We start from the raw sequence: 17,189 nt of genomic DNA, 5'->3' as shown, positions 1-17,189 counted from the left end.
GAGTGTGCATGGGATGAGGGAAGAATCTGGAGGAGGCCCACCAGATCCAGTAAAGGTACTGGTGAGACTTGTTCGCATGAGATTGGACGAGAAACAGAAGGCTGGCTCCGCTCCCAAGCTCCACCCGCTGTAAAACCCGACGTGGCTTCATAGCAGGAGCTTCTGTGGGGAAAACACATCCGCTTTGAAACAAAGCTTGTTTTAACAAAACGGTAATAGCATGAATCGATCCATAAAAGTATAACCTCTTTTGGTGCATTATCCCCATGAAAGTCCCAAGTTCACGCCTTTTCTCAATTGCGTCTCAAAGGTCTTCAAAATTATTTCTCTCCTTCAGTATTGAGACGGAGAGCCAGTGACCTTTCTTGTAACCAGTGTGTGTGTGTGTGTGAGTGTGTGTGTGTGTGTGTGTGTGTGTGTGTGTGTGTGTGTGTTTTCCTGATTTGCTTAGCTTAGCACTTTTGGACTCAGAATTTTTTTAACGTTTATTAATTTTTGCGAGAGAGACAGAGCATGAGCGGGGGAAGGGCAGAGAGAGAGGGAGACACAGAATCCGAAGCAGGCTCCAGGCTCCGAGCTGTCAGCACAGAGCCCGACATGGGGCTCGAACCCATGAACTGTGAGATCATGACCTGAGCTGAAGTCGGACGCTCAACCGACTGAGCCACCCAGGCACCCCAGGCCTCAAGAATTTCCAGAAAGATTGAGGAATGCTGGGAATCCGTGTGCATTTCCTGCTTAATTAATTGTCCTCTCATTTTTGGCTCCTGTGAGTTACTGATCTCTAGAGCAAACGATTCTCTTGAAAGCTATCAGCTTTTGACAGATAGATGTTTATCACCATCACAATGTATGAATTATTTGCATTAATATGTCATAGCTTTGACAATTCTTTGACCTATTCTGAGATATATAGTAATTTCTACTGCCTTTAATTTTATTGTCTGAGGTAGGGAGGGAATTTATTTTCTTAAGGCCCAGTGACAGGTCAAAATTTAGCTTGATGTACTTGTATATATCTTCTCAGCTTTGGTCCTGTAAAGTGCTTGATTCTTTCTTTACAAGAGAATATGGATGAGCTATCATTTCTCCACTTTTTATTGTATGCATATTTTTCATTTCTTGTTCCACACACATTTGTATGCATAAAAACCCTTTAATTTTAGAGCTCCGTTTTAAGGCAAACTTTATAAAGGCATTTGAAGTGACGGTTAGATATCCAAATGTAAATTATACTTCATCCATAAATGGTGCTGCGCCTGAAAATATATGAATTTGAAGTAAGGTGGGTGGTTCTCTCTTAAGCATGACTAAACTTACACAAAACTCTGTCCCAACCTGCTCCATTTCCTAGCAGTTGGACCGTCCTACGCTATTTCCCTATTTTGAAATATTAATATTTGAGGGGCACCCGGGTGGCTCAGTCAGTTAAGCATCTGCCTTTGGCTCGGGTCATGATCTCATGGTTCATGAGTTCAAGTCCCACATCGGGTGAACGTGAGCCCCGCTTTGGGCGAGCCCCATTTCTCCCTCTCTCTCTTTCTCTCTCCCTCTCTCTGTCCCTTGCTCATGGGCTTCCTCTCTCTCTCTCTCAAAAAAAAAAAAAAAGGAAGAAAGAAACATTAATATGCAAAAAAAAGTGTTTTTTTGGTATTGAAAAGTGACTCAATCTGTAAATAGCACCAAGGCCATGCAGCTTAATAAACACATAAGCATAATTATAGATCTATGTAATGTCTTCGTGTCTATTTCATGGGAGGTGATTAATGCACATATCAAACATAGACATAGGTATATACAGAGCACAAATCATAAGGATCCTTATATTAACTCCCAGTTTTCTTCTTGGATTTGATGAATCTTTAGTCACATGTGATTAGGAAAATGCTTTCTCTTTGTCACGTGAATCGCGTTTTTAATCTCTGGGCTTTTTCAGAACCATTGTCTTTGTTCCCCCCTGTTCAGATTCCGCGGTGGTTTTGTTGGACTGACTGCTTCCTCCTGAAACTTACCCTGTAAAATAACTTCAGAAACTTCTCACTCTCTGTGCATACTCAGAGTTCATACTTCAGTCTTCCTGACGATGTAAGGATACGATTTTTCATATAATTAGTGTTTCCTAGAGAAAAGGCTAAAACTACTTTTTCTTGGGTATGACTTTCCTTTCTGTTTTGTCTGTTATCTTTCTATGTCTCTGAGCTGTGTTGCCAGTGATTAAAGCAGATAATTTTTGTCGTTACGATTGTCTTGTTTTCTAGGTTCACATTAGGATAAGTGAAAAGTTCTCTGATTCTGTATTGCTTTCTGTCATGCCGCTCAGCAGTGCCCATCCCCACCTACCACAGTTCTGAGTGGTATTATTCATTTCTCTTCACATCCTTCACGTGTCAACAACATCAGAAAACAAAGGTCTACAGTAGAAGAAAAGAATTATTGGGGAAATAATTAATGTGAATTATCCTGTTTTAATTTTTATTTATTATTAGTTTTTTAATGCTTATTTTTGAGAGAGAGAGAGAGAGAGAGAGAGAGAGAGAGAGAGAGAGACAAAGCGTGAGCAGGGGAGGGGCAGAGAGAGAGGGAGACAGAGAATCCGAAGCAGGCTCCAGGCGCTGAGCTGTCAGCAAAGAGCCCGACGCGGGGCTCGAAGGCACGAACCGTGAGATCATGACCTGAGCCGAAGTCGGACGCTTAACCGACTGAGCCATCCAGGTGCCCCTTTAATATGAATTATCCTAATGTGATAGAATACAGTATGGCTGTTTTAGGGCAATCTTTAATTTCACTGACTTTAATTTCCTAAATCTAGACCAAAAATAATTTTCATTTGATTATAATTTTACAATCACTTCTATAATATACCTATAAAGTAGAAGCCATTTTGCAGGAAAGAGTATAGAGTAATCCCCCCGCCCCTTACTTGCCATCTCACTTTCCACGATTTCGGTGACCCCGGGTCACCTGTGGTCAGGAAGCAGGTGATGTAAAGTTGTAAAGTTCTGATGTAAAGTTGAAAGGTCAGGAGTAACCTCATGCTTTATCACAAGACTGTGTCATTTACCTCGCTGCGTTTTATCACCTCACATCATCATGAGAAGCGTGAGTACAGAATAAGATATTTTGAGGGAGAGAGAGAGAACGCCCACATTCATTAAGTTTTGTCACAGTATCTTGTTATAATTGTTTTATTTCATTAGTATCTGCTGTTGATCTTTCACTGTGTCTAATTATAAAGGAGGCTTTATCAGAGGTATGCATGTTTAGAGAAAACATAGTGTAGATAGGGTTCAATACAATCTGTGGTTCCAGGCATCCACGGGGGTCTTGGAACATGTGGCCTGTGGCTCCAAGAGGCTACCGAAATTGCTCACCATTGTGTAATGACCCAACAAAACCTCGTGTGTTAAAAGATCTCGTGAGGTGAGGAATAATCACTCTCACGTGGTACTTTGGCCATCGCCGCACTCCTGGTGACGGTTTCTGGCAAACGTGCAAAAAAGAAGTCATGGTACTTTGTATTTTCCTATGTTGCTCGACTCAGATTCTTCAAGAAGAACAATTTTGAGCTCAGGGAATTATCAAGTGAGGTTAGTCTCCAGAAACACTCTCCAAATTGTTACTCTGAGGAAGTTTGTTTACAAAACATTAACACTTTGGCGCGAGCCAAAAGGAACTGTAATTAAAAAAAAAAAAAAAGATGCCGAACTGGCAGACAACCAACTCCCTCCTCCCTGAACCTTCGTAATTAGAAAGGTTTTGTATTACGGCTGGAGTTCCTAGAAAAATCTCTGCTGGAGAATTGAAAATAAACGGCTGACGTTTAATCTGCTTTGTGCCCGAGTTGCTTAAAAGCAGAGTGAGCACAGGTGACTTGTTGGAGAGCTGATCGGGGGTCTGGGGGGGCCTCGTGCTCACCAGGAACATGGGACAGGTGTGCCCGAGTCTCCTTCGTGAGCATGGCCCCACCAAGACACCCGGCAAGGCGTTAGTTCAGTGATGGCACGCTTCGGTGCCTTAGGAAACACGGAGGGGAGAGATGTTAAGAATGCTCTCATGCTGATTTTTAAACTAACGTTCCTAATGAAGTCTAACTTACACCTTTAGCACCACAGCCCTGTGCTTTTGAAGTTAGATGATTTTGCATAAATTGTCTCCTAATTAAATTCCACTTCATCCCCATTGTGTGTCTTAGGGTCTGTCCTACACATCGACCTACTCGTTTTAGAATTAGGGACTCCGTGCCCTACACTCTTCCGTTCTCTCCACCTCTCCCTCTTTCTTGTTTGCGTCTTCAGCGTGCACTGCGCTGCCTCTTGCTAATGAAGGTACTATTTTGCATTCTAGGATGTTTTTCTATCTTTCTATACTGTGTTGTTAGCCACTGAGGGAGAATGCGAAGATAATTGTGGAATCCCGATCTTAACACATTAGGCAGAGCTGAGCTCACTGCTCTAAATTCCACGCTTACGTCAGTCACCCGACTCTGCAGGTTGTCAGGTAGATCTGAGCGTGACCCCCACATGCAACAGCAGATTCTCCTGCTTTTTTTTCTCCCAGTGTTGTCCTTCTTTTTCTTGTTCCCTGGCTTTTTCAGCGTGGTACAGCCTGCTTGCATAGTCAACACGGTGGCACAGATTTTGATGGAAATAGTACAGAATAGGAGGAAGGACCTTTCAGTGGAGCTCTCCCCACAGTGTAGCCCCCACAATGTCAGGCCCACTGGCTACATCAAAATGGACATCTTAGAAATACATTTTTCTGCTTTATTTCTGATAAAGCTCCCTTTTATGTGTTGTCTTACTTCGAGATACCCTTCAGTTTTTAAGAAGTCCGAATACGCATTTTATGCAGAAACGTCCATCCGTGTGTGGATGTAACGGATACATCTTTTACATTTTTTAAGGTTATGTATTTATTTTGAGAGAGACAGAGACAGCATGAGCCGGAGAGGGACAGAGAGAGGGAGAGAGAGAATCCCAAGCAGGCTCCGTTCGCACTGTCAGCACGGAGCCGACAGTGGGCTCAATCCCACGAACCGTGAGATCGTGACCTGAGCTGAAATCAAGAGCTGGACACTTAACCGACTGAGCCCCCCACACACCCCTCAGATATATTTTGAGAGTCTCCCCTTGCCCACACTAGCAGGCACTGGCATTCCTTTTCCTCAAGGAATGTAGCATTCTGCGTATGATTTTTTTCTTTCCACTCTCCTACGAGACCTTCAAAGAAATTATAAAGCACCTTTCAGTATCTTCAGTTTTTGTCTCCTGTATCTAACCAGCCTCACTTAGCTTTAAAAGGGGCTAAACACAGAGTACATTGTTCCCGCATTAAAAGATTTATTTAAACTCTTCCATAATGTGTTCAGCACAGATTGATGTATGAAGGAGCTACTTAGGTGCCTGGAATACTTTTCTAGTATATAAGAAATAAAAATTTTCCGGGTGCCTGGGTGGTCAGTCGGTTAGGGCCTGACTCTGGATTTCAGCTCAGGTCATGACCTCACGGTGTGTGAGTTCGAGCCCCACATGGGCCTGCTTGGGATTCTGTCTCTCCCTCTCTCTCTGCCCCTCCCTTGCTCACCCTTTCTCTCTCTGTCTCTCAAAATAAATAAATAAACATTAAAATAAGAAAAAAAAAGAAAGGTTGTTTGTGTTGGAACAATCGTTAGAGTAACCCACTTGTACTCTTATTTTAGATGACAAGGTACAACTGTGTATAAAATTATGGTCAGACAGAAGTGTCTATCCCATTGGAGATTTTGGACTTGAGATTCCATTTCCCCATCTCTGCCTCGCCCTTGACTACTTAGTCATGGTCAGACCACTGGCAGGTGCAACCTCTTGAAAGAAAATGGTCACGTCACTTGGACCCGAAGTGAGTCTTGAGTGCCACCTTACACAGACCCTGAAGTATGAGTTTAAGAACCAGGAGCCACAAAGAGGACATGGTGTGTGGAATCCTGGAGTTGGTCATGGTGGGAAAGCCACCAGGGTGACAACACCGACCGTGGGGTTGGACTGAAGTCCACTCTTACACCGGCCTCTGCAGCAAATCACTTTAACTTCTCGCTGCTGGTTTCATTACCTGTTGAAGTCACAAAGCAAAATTAAATTTAAAAGAAAAAGCAGAATGAGAGCAATGATATTTACTGCCTCCTTTTTTGTTACATAAACTTATATTTATGATGGACTTACAAAATTGGATTCTTGCAACCACTGTTGCTCCCTGCAAAAATCAAGTAGCCTCGTTGTGGTTGTTTAGCACTGGAAGTGGGACTTCTTCGTTTGTATATCATTCGGCTATAGTCTGGGCCAGCGCCATTTCTGTGATCTAGTGCATAATTACAGAGCAGGCATTTTACAAATGAAGTTTTGTAATATATCCCTTTGCAAGTTAGGACTTTCCTGACTCAGTGACCGTTCTTTGTTTTTGCCTCTTGGCTGCAGAATAGAGTTTGTGACATCAGTCGTGCCTCTGGCTCCTGGACTGGGACAGTGGGGCAAACGGGTAGGCCTGGACTGTTGTGCTGAATTTGTGTGAGCACCAGGTGCAGTCTGTAATTCTACCGTTGTGTTCCGATGGAATCGTTGATCAAGCATTTTCATCCTTATGTAGCCACTGAGCATTTGGCCTCTGCATTTTAGGTTGTCATAGATAACATTACGACCTGAGAAGAAATAAAAGCATTAGCATTATTCATGATTTCATCTGTTCTTAAACATTAAGTTATGGATCACCACGTATCTCTGTTGGAACCAGGAAGGACTCGATTCCATGAAATGGAGAAAGCTATGTCGGGGGTTGACCCGCAGAGTTGGTAGGTAGACGACTCAATTCCATGAAATGGAGAAAGCTAGGTCGGGGGTTGACCCGCAGAGTCGGTAGGTAGGCGACTCAATTCCATGAAATGGAGAAAGCTAGGTCGGGGGTTGACCCGCAGAGTCGGTGGGTAGGCGACTCGATTCCGTGAAATGGAGAAAGCTAGGTCGGGGGTTGACCCGCAGAGTCAGTGGGTAGGCGACTCAATTCTGTGAAATGGAGAAAGCTAGGTCAGGGGTTGACCCGCAGAGTCAGTGGGTAGGCAACTCGATTCCATGAAATGGAGAAAGCTATGTCGGGGGTTGACCCGCAGAGTCGGTAGGTAGGCGACTCAATTCCATGAAATGGAGAAAGCTAGGTCCGGGGTTGACCCGCAGAGTCGGTAGGTAGACGACTCAATTCCATGAAATGGAGAAAGCTAGGTCGGGGGTTGACCCGCAGAGTCGGTAGGTAGGCGACTCGATTCCATGAAATGGAGAAAGCTAGGTTGGGGGTTGACCCGCAGAGTCGGTAGGTAGGCGACTCAATTCCATGAAATGGAGAAAGCTAGGTCCGGGGTTGACCCGCAGAGTCAGTGGGTAGGCGACTCAATTCCGTGAAATGGAGAAAGCTAGGTCAGGGGTTGACCCGCAGAGTCAGTGGGTAGGCGACTCAATTCCGTGAAATGGAGAAAGCTAGGTCCGGGGTTGACCCGCAGAGTCAGCGCGTAGGCGACTCAATTCCGTGAAATGGAGAAAGCTAGGTCGGGGGTTGACCCGCAGAGTCAGTGGGTAGGCGACTCAATTCTGTGAAATGGAGAAAGCTAGGTCAGGGGTTGACCCGCAGAGTCAGTGGGTAGGCGACTCGATTCCATGAAATGGAGAAAGCTAGGTCGGGGTTTGACCCGCAGAGTCGGTGGGTAGGCGACTCGATTCCATGAAATGGAGAAAGCTAGGTCCGGGGTTGACCCGCAGAGTCGGTGGGTAGGCGACTCGATTCCATGAAATGGAGAAAGCTAGGTCGGGGGTTGACCCGCAGAGTCGGTGGGTAGGCGACTCGATTCCATGAAATGGAGAAAGCTAGGTCGGGGTTTGACCCACAGAGTCGGTGGGTAGGCGACTCGATTCCATGAAATGGAGAAAGCTAGGTCGGGGTTGACCCGCAGAGTCGGTGGGTAGGCGACTCGATTCCATGAAATGGAGAAAGCTAGGTCGGGGGTTGACCCGCAGAGTCGGTGGGTAGGCGACTCGATTCCATGAAATGGAGAAAGCTAGGTCCGGGGTTGACCCGCAGAGTCGGTGGGTAGGCGACTCGATTCCATGAAATGGAGAAAGCTAGGTCGGGGGTTGACCCGCAGAGTCGGTGGGTAGGCGACTCGATTCCATGAAATGGAGAAAGCTAGGTCCAGGGTTGACCCGCAGAGTCGGTGGGTAGGCGACTCGATTCCATGAAATGGAGAAAGCTAGGTCCGGGGTTGACCCGCAGAGTCGGTGGGTAGGCGACTCGATTCCATGAAATGAAAAAGCTAGGTCCGGGGTTGACCCGCAGAGTCGGTGGGTAGGCGCCTGTGGACCAGAAATGATGAGGTAGAGGAGGCTCCGAGGTCAAAGACAGGAAAGCAAGTCCCAAACAGGTCAGCAGCTGGTGAGGTCAGATGGAAAACTGAACTTGAGGTGTGGAGTCATAGCAAGGAGGTGCAGGAACCAGGAAAGTCAAGAATAAGAAGCAAAGTAGTAGACCATGTGAGATGGTCCTCAAGGTGAGTGGTTCTCCAACTAGGGAGCGTTTGCATCACCCGGAGGGCCATTACAACAAATAGTGCTGGTCTCTACCCCCAGCTTTGCTGCCTCAGTAGGTCTGGGTAGGGCCCGATCATGTGCATTTCTAACAAGCTCCCAGGTGATGTTAATGAGTCTGATTTGGGAACCCCACTTGGCTGTTCTAGATGAATCCCAGACAGAAGTGATGAGGCCTGCAGTGACTTTTCATGAGCTCCTTTGACACTCGGTTGGATGAGTTGAGTTTGTTTAAAGGGTTGGGGACAGAATCAACAAATACAACATTTGGCGTGGGTTTTTTTCCATTTTAATTGGTTTTAAAAAAAGATGAAATGCATAACTCAGAGTTTATGAGGATGTAAACTTCCTTCTGTGTGAGAATATATAATAAGAAGTTACATTCTTGCCATATAAACTTGCATGGAAACTGTTGTCTATGAAAAGTGTTTCATACTTTTGTGGCTCAACAGCTCCCACCACGCTCTGGTTAAAGGTGTGTGCTCTGAAGAGTCAATGCCTAGGGTCAAATTGTGATTCACCACTAGCTCTGTGCCCGGAGCTAACAAGTTTCTTACATGCTCTGAACTTCCTCAGTCACGCGGGGGATATTTACTAATATCATAGGGTTGTTGCAAGATTGAGTGACTATCATATGCTTACTGGGGTGCCTGGCGCATAATAATTGCCCCATCGATGTTAGCATGATTGCACACCACAGTAAATGCTCTCATTCAGAAGAGTGACTTCATCTATAAGACTTGGTGGTAATTCGGGGTAAACCCGGTATGTTGGGTCTGTACTGTAATTCATTATAACTCTTCTGCTGAAAACAGCCCTGAGTCGGCATGAAGTTATACACTATATGTAAACAGTGTGATTCACAAGTCAGAGCAGATTACAGATAGCAAAGAGTCTAAAACTGCGTCTACCAAATTTAAGACTAAGGAAGAGTGGTTAAAAGCATCAGGTCTGGGGCCGGAGAGCCCGGGTTAGTGCTCTGACTCCATCCTTTACCTGCTCTGTGACTTTAAGAAATTCCTTGACCTCTCTGTGCCTCAGAATCTTCATCTGTAGAATGGCAGTGATAGCCACATCGCAGAGTTGTTACAAACGCTCACACACGCATACAGTGTCCTATTTGTAAACAGTTTACATGCAAAGTGCTTCAACAATGTCTGGCCCAAAGTGAGCAGTATAAATGGGGTCACTGTCATTCATGTGTGTGTATATGTATATTTTGGCAGGATTTTGATTTTTTTAAAAAATTTTTAATGTTTATTTTTGAGAGAGACAGCATGAGCAGGGGAGGGCAGAAAGAGAGGGGACATAGAATCTGAAGCAGGCTCTAGGCTCTGAGCTGTTGTCACAGAGCCCGACACGGGGTTTGAACTCACAAACTGTGAGATCATGACCTGAGCTGAAGTCAGACGCTTAACTGACTGAGCCACCCAGGCGCCCCAGGATTTTGATTTTTAAGGGAAAATAAATCAGGAAACTTGATAAAAAAAATTTTTTTTCAGGTTGATATAGTTCAATACAGTGCAGTATAGGTAAATTTGTAATACTGGAAACCAGTTTGTCTTAACCAAACTGTATCAGAAGGAAACTCCACCCCACCACTGCTTTCTTAAGAGTGGAATAAGCATCTCCTGGGACGCCTGGGTGGCTCAGTCAGTTCAGCAGCCGACTTCGGCTTCAAATCTCATGGTTTGTGAGTTCAAGCCCCGCGTCGGGCTCCACGCTGACACTCTGAGCCTGCTTGGGATTCTCTCTCTCCCTTTGTCTCTGCTCCTCTCGCTCTCTCTCAAAATAAGTAAACGACCTTAAAAAGTAAAAATACTAAGAGAAATATTAAGCAAATAATGCTACTGCAGGAAACACGGCACGGATTATGACGGTAAATCTCTAGTAATGCAAGTGTTGAAAACACCGCAAAACATCATGTTTAGATCCTGTGCTCGGTGACTGACTGTTGATTGACTGGTGGATGGTTGACATTTCTCTTCCTCGCAAACAGCCCTCCCCCATTTCCTACAAGCCCCAGATGACAGTTGAGCAGACAGGCCATTTTCATGGCTACATTTGCAGTGTCAGGTGAAGGGAAGAGAAGAGGGGAAGGCCAGCCAGGAAGAGTGTTTGTCGTTCCCGGGGAGGGCGTGTGGCTGGGCTCACTGGAGGGGGCACAGAGCTGTGCTCTCACGTCCTGGGTTCAAGTCTGCAGTTCCCATGCAAGACGCTTCTGCATCTCGCGGGCTGTGTCCTCCTCCTCCCTCTGGTACGTGGGGAGCCTCCAGCCGCCCTCCGCATCCCAGCCTTCCCATGGCTTCCAGCAGCGACGTAAGCCTCCCTGACCCGGCTCGCTGAATTACAGGCCTCGAGTAAACGCTCTGCGGGCAAGCACAAATGGACTGTGGTTGGATGCAGCACCGGCAGGGTCCGCACAGCCACAATCCAAAGTGCAAAGAACTCTGCGTGTGGGAAGGATGTAGACACGGACCCGCTTGGGCTGTCAGGCTGACACAGGTCTCCCAGCCTTAGGTCAGAGTTCACGGCTTATGGGCACGGCTCGTACCCCCTGCACTTCAGACGCCAGCTGCAGATTTTGGGGTGCCATAACCAACAGGCTATCAATTCAGGGTCCCCCCGTAAACCCGTCAAGTTTGATGATTTGGTAGAACAAGTTGCGGAACTCACGAAGGCACTAGAGTTACAATGACAGTTTTACTGCTAAGTTTTATTGTAAAGAGTGCATTTCAGGACCAGCCCAATGAGGACACACAGGGTGAGATGTGGGGGCTGGCGGCGACGGGGGGAGGGTCCCAAGCACGAAGCGCCCTCCCCAGCAAGTGCACGTGCACCAAGAGCCGGGAGGTTTACTCAAGCTTCCAGGACCAGACTTTTCCCGGGGTTTCATTCTGCAGGTGGGACTGGGAGAATGACTGCTGATGGGACCAGACTCCATCTACAGTGCTCCTTTCCTCCAGGGAGGTTGTGAGGTCAGGCTGATGTCAGGGCTCCAAACCCTCTGCCTTTCAACACACGGTTGGGTTCGTCTTACTGTGTAGCCAGCCCACTTCCGGAAACTGTTGGGGAGGGGGCACAGTTAGTTGCCTCATTAGTGTAAACCCAGACGTGGCCCCAGGGCCCACGGTGAATAACAAAGACCCTTCAGTCACCTGGGAAGTTCTAAGTGGGTAGGATTTCCCAGTGAAGAACCCAGCACAAAGACCACACAAGTTCTTTATCATACGACACGTGGAAAATACAAGAATTGGGCCCATAAGTCACCGAAAACTAAGGCAAAGAACTAATGATTTTTGTGATACAGAAACCACTGGAAAATGTCATTTGAATAAAAAATGAGTGGTTATTAGGGGCACCTGGGTGGCGGTTGGTTAAGCGTCCGACTTCGGCTCAGGTCATGATCTCACGGCTCATGAGTTCGAGCCCCGCGTCAGGCTCTGTGCTGACAGCTGGGAGCCTGGAGCCTGCTTCCGATTCTATGTCTCCCTCTCTCTCTGTCCCTTGCCTGCTCACACTCTTTCTCTGTCTCTCAAAAATAAATAAACATTAAAAAAAATTTTAAAAAATGAGTAGTCATTAAGCACCATTGGATCCTTTCATATTTTTCACTCCCTCGGTCATTTGTTCAGTGATATTTCTGGAGTTCTACCTGCGCTCGTTGCTGAAGCTATAGTATCAATGCTGTAAGGGTAGAGAAAAACAGAAAGTTGTTGTTTTGCTTTTTGGGGGGCTTTTTGTGTCATAGGGAAAAATGGAAGGGTTAATGAACTATTTGAAATTATTTACTCATTTTAATGTCGATCTAAACGAACCTGAGTTCTGAGGTGACTTCATGTGCCTCGTCGAAAACTATGTTAAAAGAGGTCTCCAATCACAAAATATCGCCAGCAAGTGCAGACTTGTGAGGACTCAGGGGGTAAGAGAAGGAGTCTGTCCGTTCTGCGTAGAAAGAACCAGAAAGCGGCCGCTTGGTCTCAGGTTGTTAGACGAAATCGCGACGTGCTTTGAAATGTGATGTTTTCAACTGCTGTGTTTTTTTTTGTTGTTTGTTTTTTTTTGTTTTCTCGTAATTGGAACAACATACTAATTTCTACAAGTTTGTGACTACTAACAGACAGCAATCACCTCACAGACTTGTACCGAAGAGACGAGACCATCCAGGTGACAGGAAACGGCCATGTGCAGAGCCCTCGCTTCCCCAACAGCTACCCCAGGAACCTGCTTCTGACGTGGCGCCTGCGTTCCCAGGAGAAGACAAGAATACAGCTGGCCTTTGACAGTCAGTTCGGATTAGAGGAGGCGGAAAATGATATCTGCAGGTGAGTGGGGAGAAACGCAGATCAGGGGTCACGTCCAAGGGGAAGAAGCGATGGATGTAAAACCTTGCATCGTGCTTTCCTTTGGGGACCCGCCCAGATCCGAGCGGACAAAATACAGGGGGCACAGGCTTTGTCTGCAGAGGGCCCGATCACAGAACCCCAGGTACGCACCCGTCAGAGCCGGGCCACCGGGCTGCTGGGGAAGGGCCCCTGTGTTGGCCGGGCCTCGAGCAGCCTTTGGGAGCACATAGACGCATCCAGCATCCCGCGGGAGCGTGTAAGGAGCCCCTGTAGGGCTCCGGGAACTGACCCTGGCCATTGTAGCCCGCGCACTGGAAGGTGGTGATGGTGACGACCATGTCAGGGCCTTACCCTGAAATCCTGGGCCTCAGAGAAGAAAGAAACATCACCCCCCCTCAGATGGTCCGTTTGCCGTCCTTTTCTGGGTCTGCTCGATCATCTTGTCCCTTCTAAGCCTGTGTATCGGAGAGCGCCCTGGCTGTTCTGCGAATTGCCTGCTCACAGCGTCGCAGTCACTGAATTAGCATGTAGGGGACGGGAGGGCTTTGTTTCCTTTCTGTGCTTCCCGCACGCACGGGTTCTGCAATGCCAGATCCTTTCAGCAGGTTTATTTTCCTCTGAATAAGAAGAGGGTGCCTCAAATATGGCTGTCCTTTGTCGCATGTTGATTGTGCTGACAGCTTTTGTTGTGTGGCTGTTTCTTCCAGAATAACAGCGGTGCCTGTTACTTTCTAGGACCACAGAGGGTAATGTATGCCAGACAGCAGACACAAATACGTGCCCCACGCGCCGGTTCACGTTTACAGAGAGGACACACTCCAGCGGGTCTTGTGTCTTGTCACCCTTGAAAGGGAGAACTGATTTTCTGTGCTGGAGAAAGAGTTGGTGCGGAAAAAAAAAAAAAAAGTGTTTTTTTGAGGACTGTTCAGGGGTGATGGCATGAAAGGGAAGCCATGATGAGGTGAGGTTTTGATCTGGGTAGATGGGAGCTGTGTCAGCACCCATGCCTTGAAAATGGAAGACGCCAAGGGTGGTTTCCTTTCTGGACCTTTCAGCCAATCCAATCCAGTTGTGTCTCAAAATTCATGGAGGCAGATAGAGGAGTAAGAGGTAGGGAAGGGGACAGGAAGAAGGAAAAGACAGACTGACTTCGTCTCAGGGAAAAACTACGCTGATGGATTTAAACCGCAAGAAAGTGACCTTTGGTGGTATTAACGAAGTTTCAAGTACACTCACTCTTTGCGCGGTAACTGTGATTTACACATATTGTATATAAAATGCAATGCGCTTGATTTCCTGCCATCTGTTCCCAAGCCTCCTTGATGTTTACATTGTAATGTTTTATTGCTCGAATAATGATTCTTTGCGAGTGCTTCTCACCTTCCAAGCACCGCATAAACATTAAGTAATTAATTTACACACCACCCAAGAGATACCCAGCCGGTGAATTTGTGTAAACCTCTTACTTTGCTCAGAGGGAAACTGAGGCAAAAGGACGGAAGGGCCCCGTAAATCACCGTCAACGAAGTGTAGTCGCCCAGTCGTTACACGATCCCGCCCGGTCCAGTAAGAGCTCTGTGCCTCCTGGTGGACTTTCTCCATATTCAGCCGCCATGTTTCTCGTGCTGATCCCGCCAGGGCAGTTGTGAAGAACATATCAAGCGGGTTGAGTCTACGACCACTGTTCGCCCAGAGTGCCCATCCTTTGCGTTGTGACTTTAGCATTCAGAGACATTCGGGGAGAGGCAGAGTGACTGATGGCCGGAACTGAAGGGCAGATAGTTCAGCTCACAAGTAGAATGTCCCGAGATTTGGGGTGTCCTGAAAGTAAAGCCGATGATCCCTGGGAGATGTCCACTGTGTCCCTGAAGAGAGTCTACTGTGTGATGGAAAGGTTATATGGAACATTGAAAGAGGCCTTCCCCACCTCCTCAGTCCTGGCATTCTGTGTTTCTCTGACCAGCATCAGAGCCGAACCATCCATGGTCGTCACCTCATCCACACCCTGGTTTAACCAGAAAGCTCCAGTATCTCTTAGGGCACCTCCCTCCCCCAAATCGTAATGCTTTTCACTTTGATAACCATCCTAGTTTATTATAGGATCCTTGCAAAAGACAGTTTCCAAAAGGGAAGAGAGCTTTTTGTTTCATTTTACCATCTATTTTCTGTAATGAGATGATGTAACATAATGCTGATTCCACATGCTGTATAGATACGGATCATTTCTTAAGGGACCACTGGATGTGGCGAATTAATTAAAAGTGGGAATTGGTTTGAAAACCTTTATATAGTAAATATTTGCGCATGTAATTAAAGCCGGGTCTCCAAAAATAGGACAACAGATTATAATTATTACTTTTCCTAGGAAACCCTTCCAAGCCAGATGTTCAGAAAGTGGCCCATTTTGATGACTGTTGATTTGGGAATACTCATGGCTAAATGTGCATAAACGTTCTTTCAGATTATTGACGTTTGAATTTGAAAGACTGAACCCAAAGACTGGCTTTCCTGTAAAAATTTCTGTAGGCTTTAATTTTCATGTTAGGTGGTAGTCATGAGAAATCACATATGTCACTTTTAATTTCTCCGGGGAAGGATGAATGTCAAAGCGTGCTGTAATCAAAATTTGTTTATTTCTGTCGCACTGAAACTAGGTATGATTTTGTGGAGGTTGAAGATGTATCTGAGACCAGTACCGTAATTAGAGGGCGGTGGTGTGGACACAAAGACGCTCCCCCCAGAATAACATCAAGAACAAACCAAATTAAAATAACATTCAAGTCTGATGACTACTTCGTGGCTAAACCTGGATTCAAGATCTATTATTCTTTTGTGGTAAGTATCCTAACCGCCCTGTGATTAAAAGCAGACACTGGTTTCACGAAGTACAGAGATCGTTTTCTATGATGAAACGCAGTGGTGTGAGGGTGAACTGTGTTAATCCTCCGTGGATGCTCCATTACTGCCCTACGGCCAACATGGTATAAAGCTTTCTGGAGTAAGGAGCACTGTTTTGATCTATTAGGTCAACCCTTGGGTCTACGCGTAGTAAACAGAAAAAGGGAAATGGTTGATATTAGTAACGCAGTGTTACCTCTGGTTCAGCTGATGCAAGGTAAACACAGAGCCAAATAAAAGGCATGTGAGAGTTGAGTATCTTTAGTTCAAAGAGTTGTCTGTGTCATTCCAGCCACAGAGAAGAGTCTGGACAATTTCAGCTGAAATTACCCCGATGTGGGAGGGGTCTCTGTCATGATCATGGAGCATTAGCGTTGTCAAGAGTCGTAAAGTTCGTGAACTTCCTCGAGTAGACCCAGGAGTGTGGCACTGTTGTGTTGTTGGCTACACTCCTGCTTAGTCGTGGTCTCACCTCTGCTTAACACCTCCACAGCCCTTCCCAGGTTTAAGCGGATCTAACCGTTGGAAAATGCTCAACCTCTTATTGAGTCAAAATCCGCATGGTAGTCAATCCTCGTTGTTGGGCACACGCGATCAGGTGTCTCCTTTACTCAGTCAGGTATTGAGAAGACTCTGTAAGGTTCCTGCTCACTGTCAGCCTCTGACAGGTGCAGTAGACACCACGGTGAGCAAGACAGACAGGGTTCTTGAGCCCCTGGGAGCTCATAATCTGGTAGGATGGCAGCCTATTAAAAAGCTGTAATAAGGGAGAACAGTGAACAAAGGCGAAAGTACCGGGTTCTGTGAGTTAGGCTCAGGGAGACATTGCCATAATTTTACCTGTCCGTGACCTTGGCTATCCCTGAACCCTTCTTGTGTTCGTAGTGTGTGACCTTTTATTCTCCCATGAGCACGCTTCATTCCCGTTCAGTCTGTCTTTATCCGTCTTCAAAGCACGGATGTCAAAATCGAACCCAGGGCTACGGATGGAGTCACTGTGTGTTTTGTCTCCCCTCCTGTGGGTTTTTTTTTTTTTTCTTTTTCGCATAATAGTGAGCTATTAAATGCTAAGTGAATTCTACATCAGAATAAATGAAAAAATAGCATGAGGCGACACCGCTTCCCGTTTTAATTTGAAAATAATCCATCAGGCATGATTTACGTTACTGCAAACACATCGGTGCTGCTCAGCGTTCAAACTCAAGGGCGAACCTTTGGTTTCTCTGTTTCTGTCTTTTAATGTGTTCAGTGCTGTTCTGTTCTCCACTGTTCATGGGCTGCACAGGCTGGGCATGTTGGGATGGTGATGGATAGGCTTAGGGAAAGACCTCTTTGCCCTTAAAACATC

At 46.2% G+C, this 17,189-nt stretch overlaps 1 protein-coding gene across 4 annotated transcripts in view; it reads left to right on the top strand.

The window, feature by feature from the left end:
- PDGFD (platelet derived growth factor D) overlaps window positions 1–17,189 on the top strand; it is a 225,560-nt gene that overhangs the window by 140,648 nt on the left and 67,723 nt on the right. For 2 of the 4 annotated variants that reach the window (XM_030331540.1, XM_030331539.1), the window contains exons 2-3: window positions 12,736–12,922; window positions 15,598–15,778. In XM_030331540.1, coding sequence (XP_030187400.1) covers window positions 12,736–12,922; window positions 15,598–15,778 — 368 coding nt within the window. Of the gene's footprint in view, window positions 1–12,717; window positions 12,923–15,597; window positions 15,779–17,189 lie in introns of all 4 variants that reach the window. The other 2 variants (XM_030331538.1, XM_030331537.1) reach the window with 1 other exon arrangement.

Source organism: Lynx canadensis, chromosome D1 (genome assembly GCF_007474595.2).
Source record: "Lynx canadensis isolate LIC74 chromosome D1, mLynCan4.pri.v2, whole genome shotgun sequence".
Taxonomy (NCBI): domain Eukaryota; kingdom Metazoa; phylum Chordata; class Mammalia; order Carnivora; family Felidae; genus Lynx; species Lynx canadensis.
Note: the sequence above shows the minus strand (reverse complement) of the source record. Positions and strands in the feature narration are given on the sequence as shown.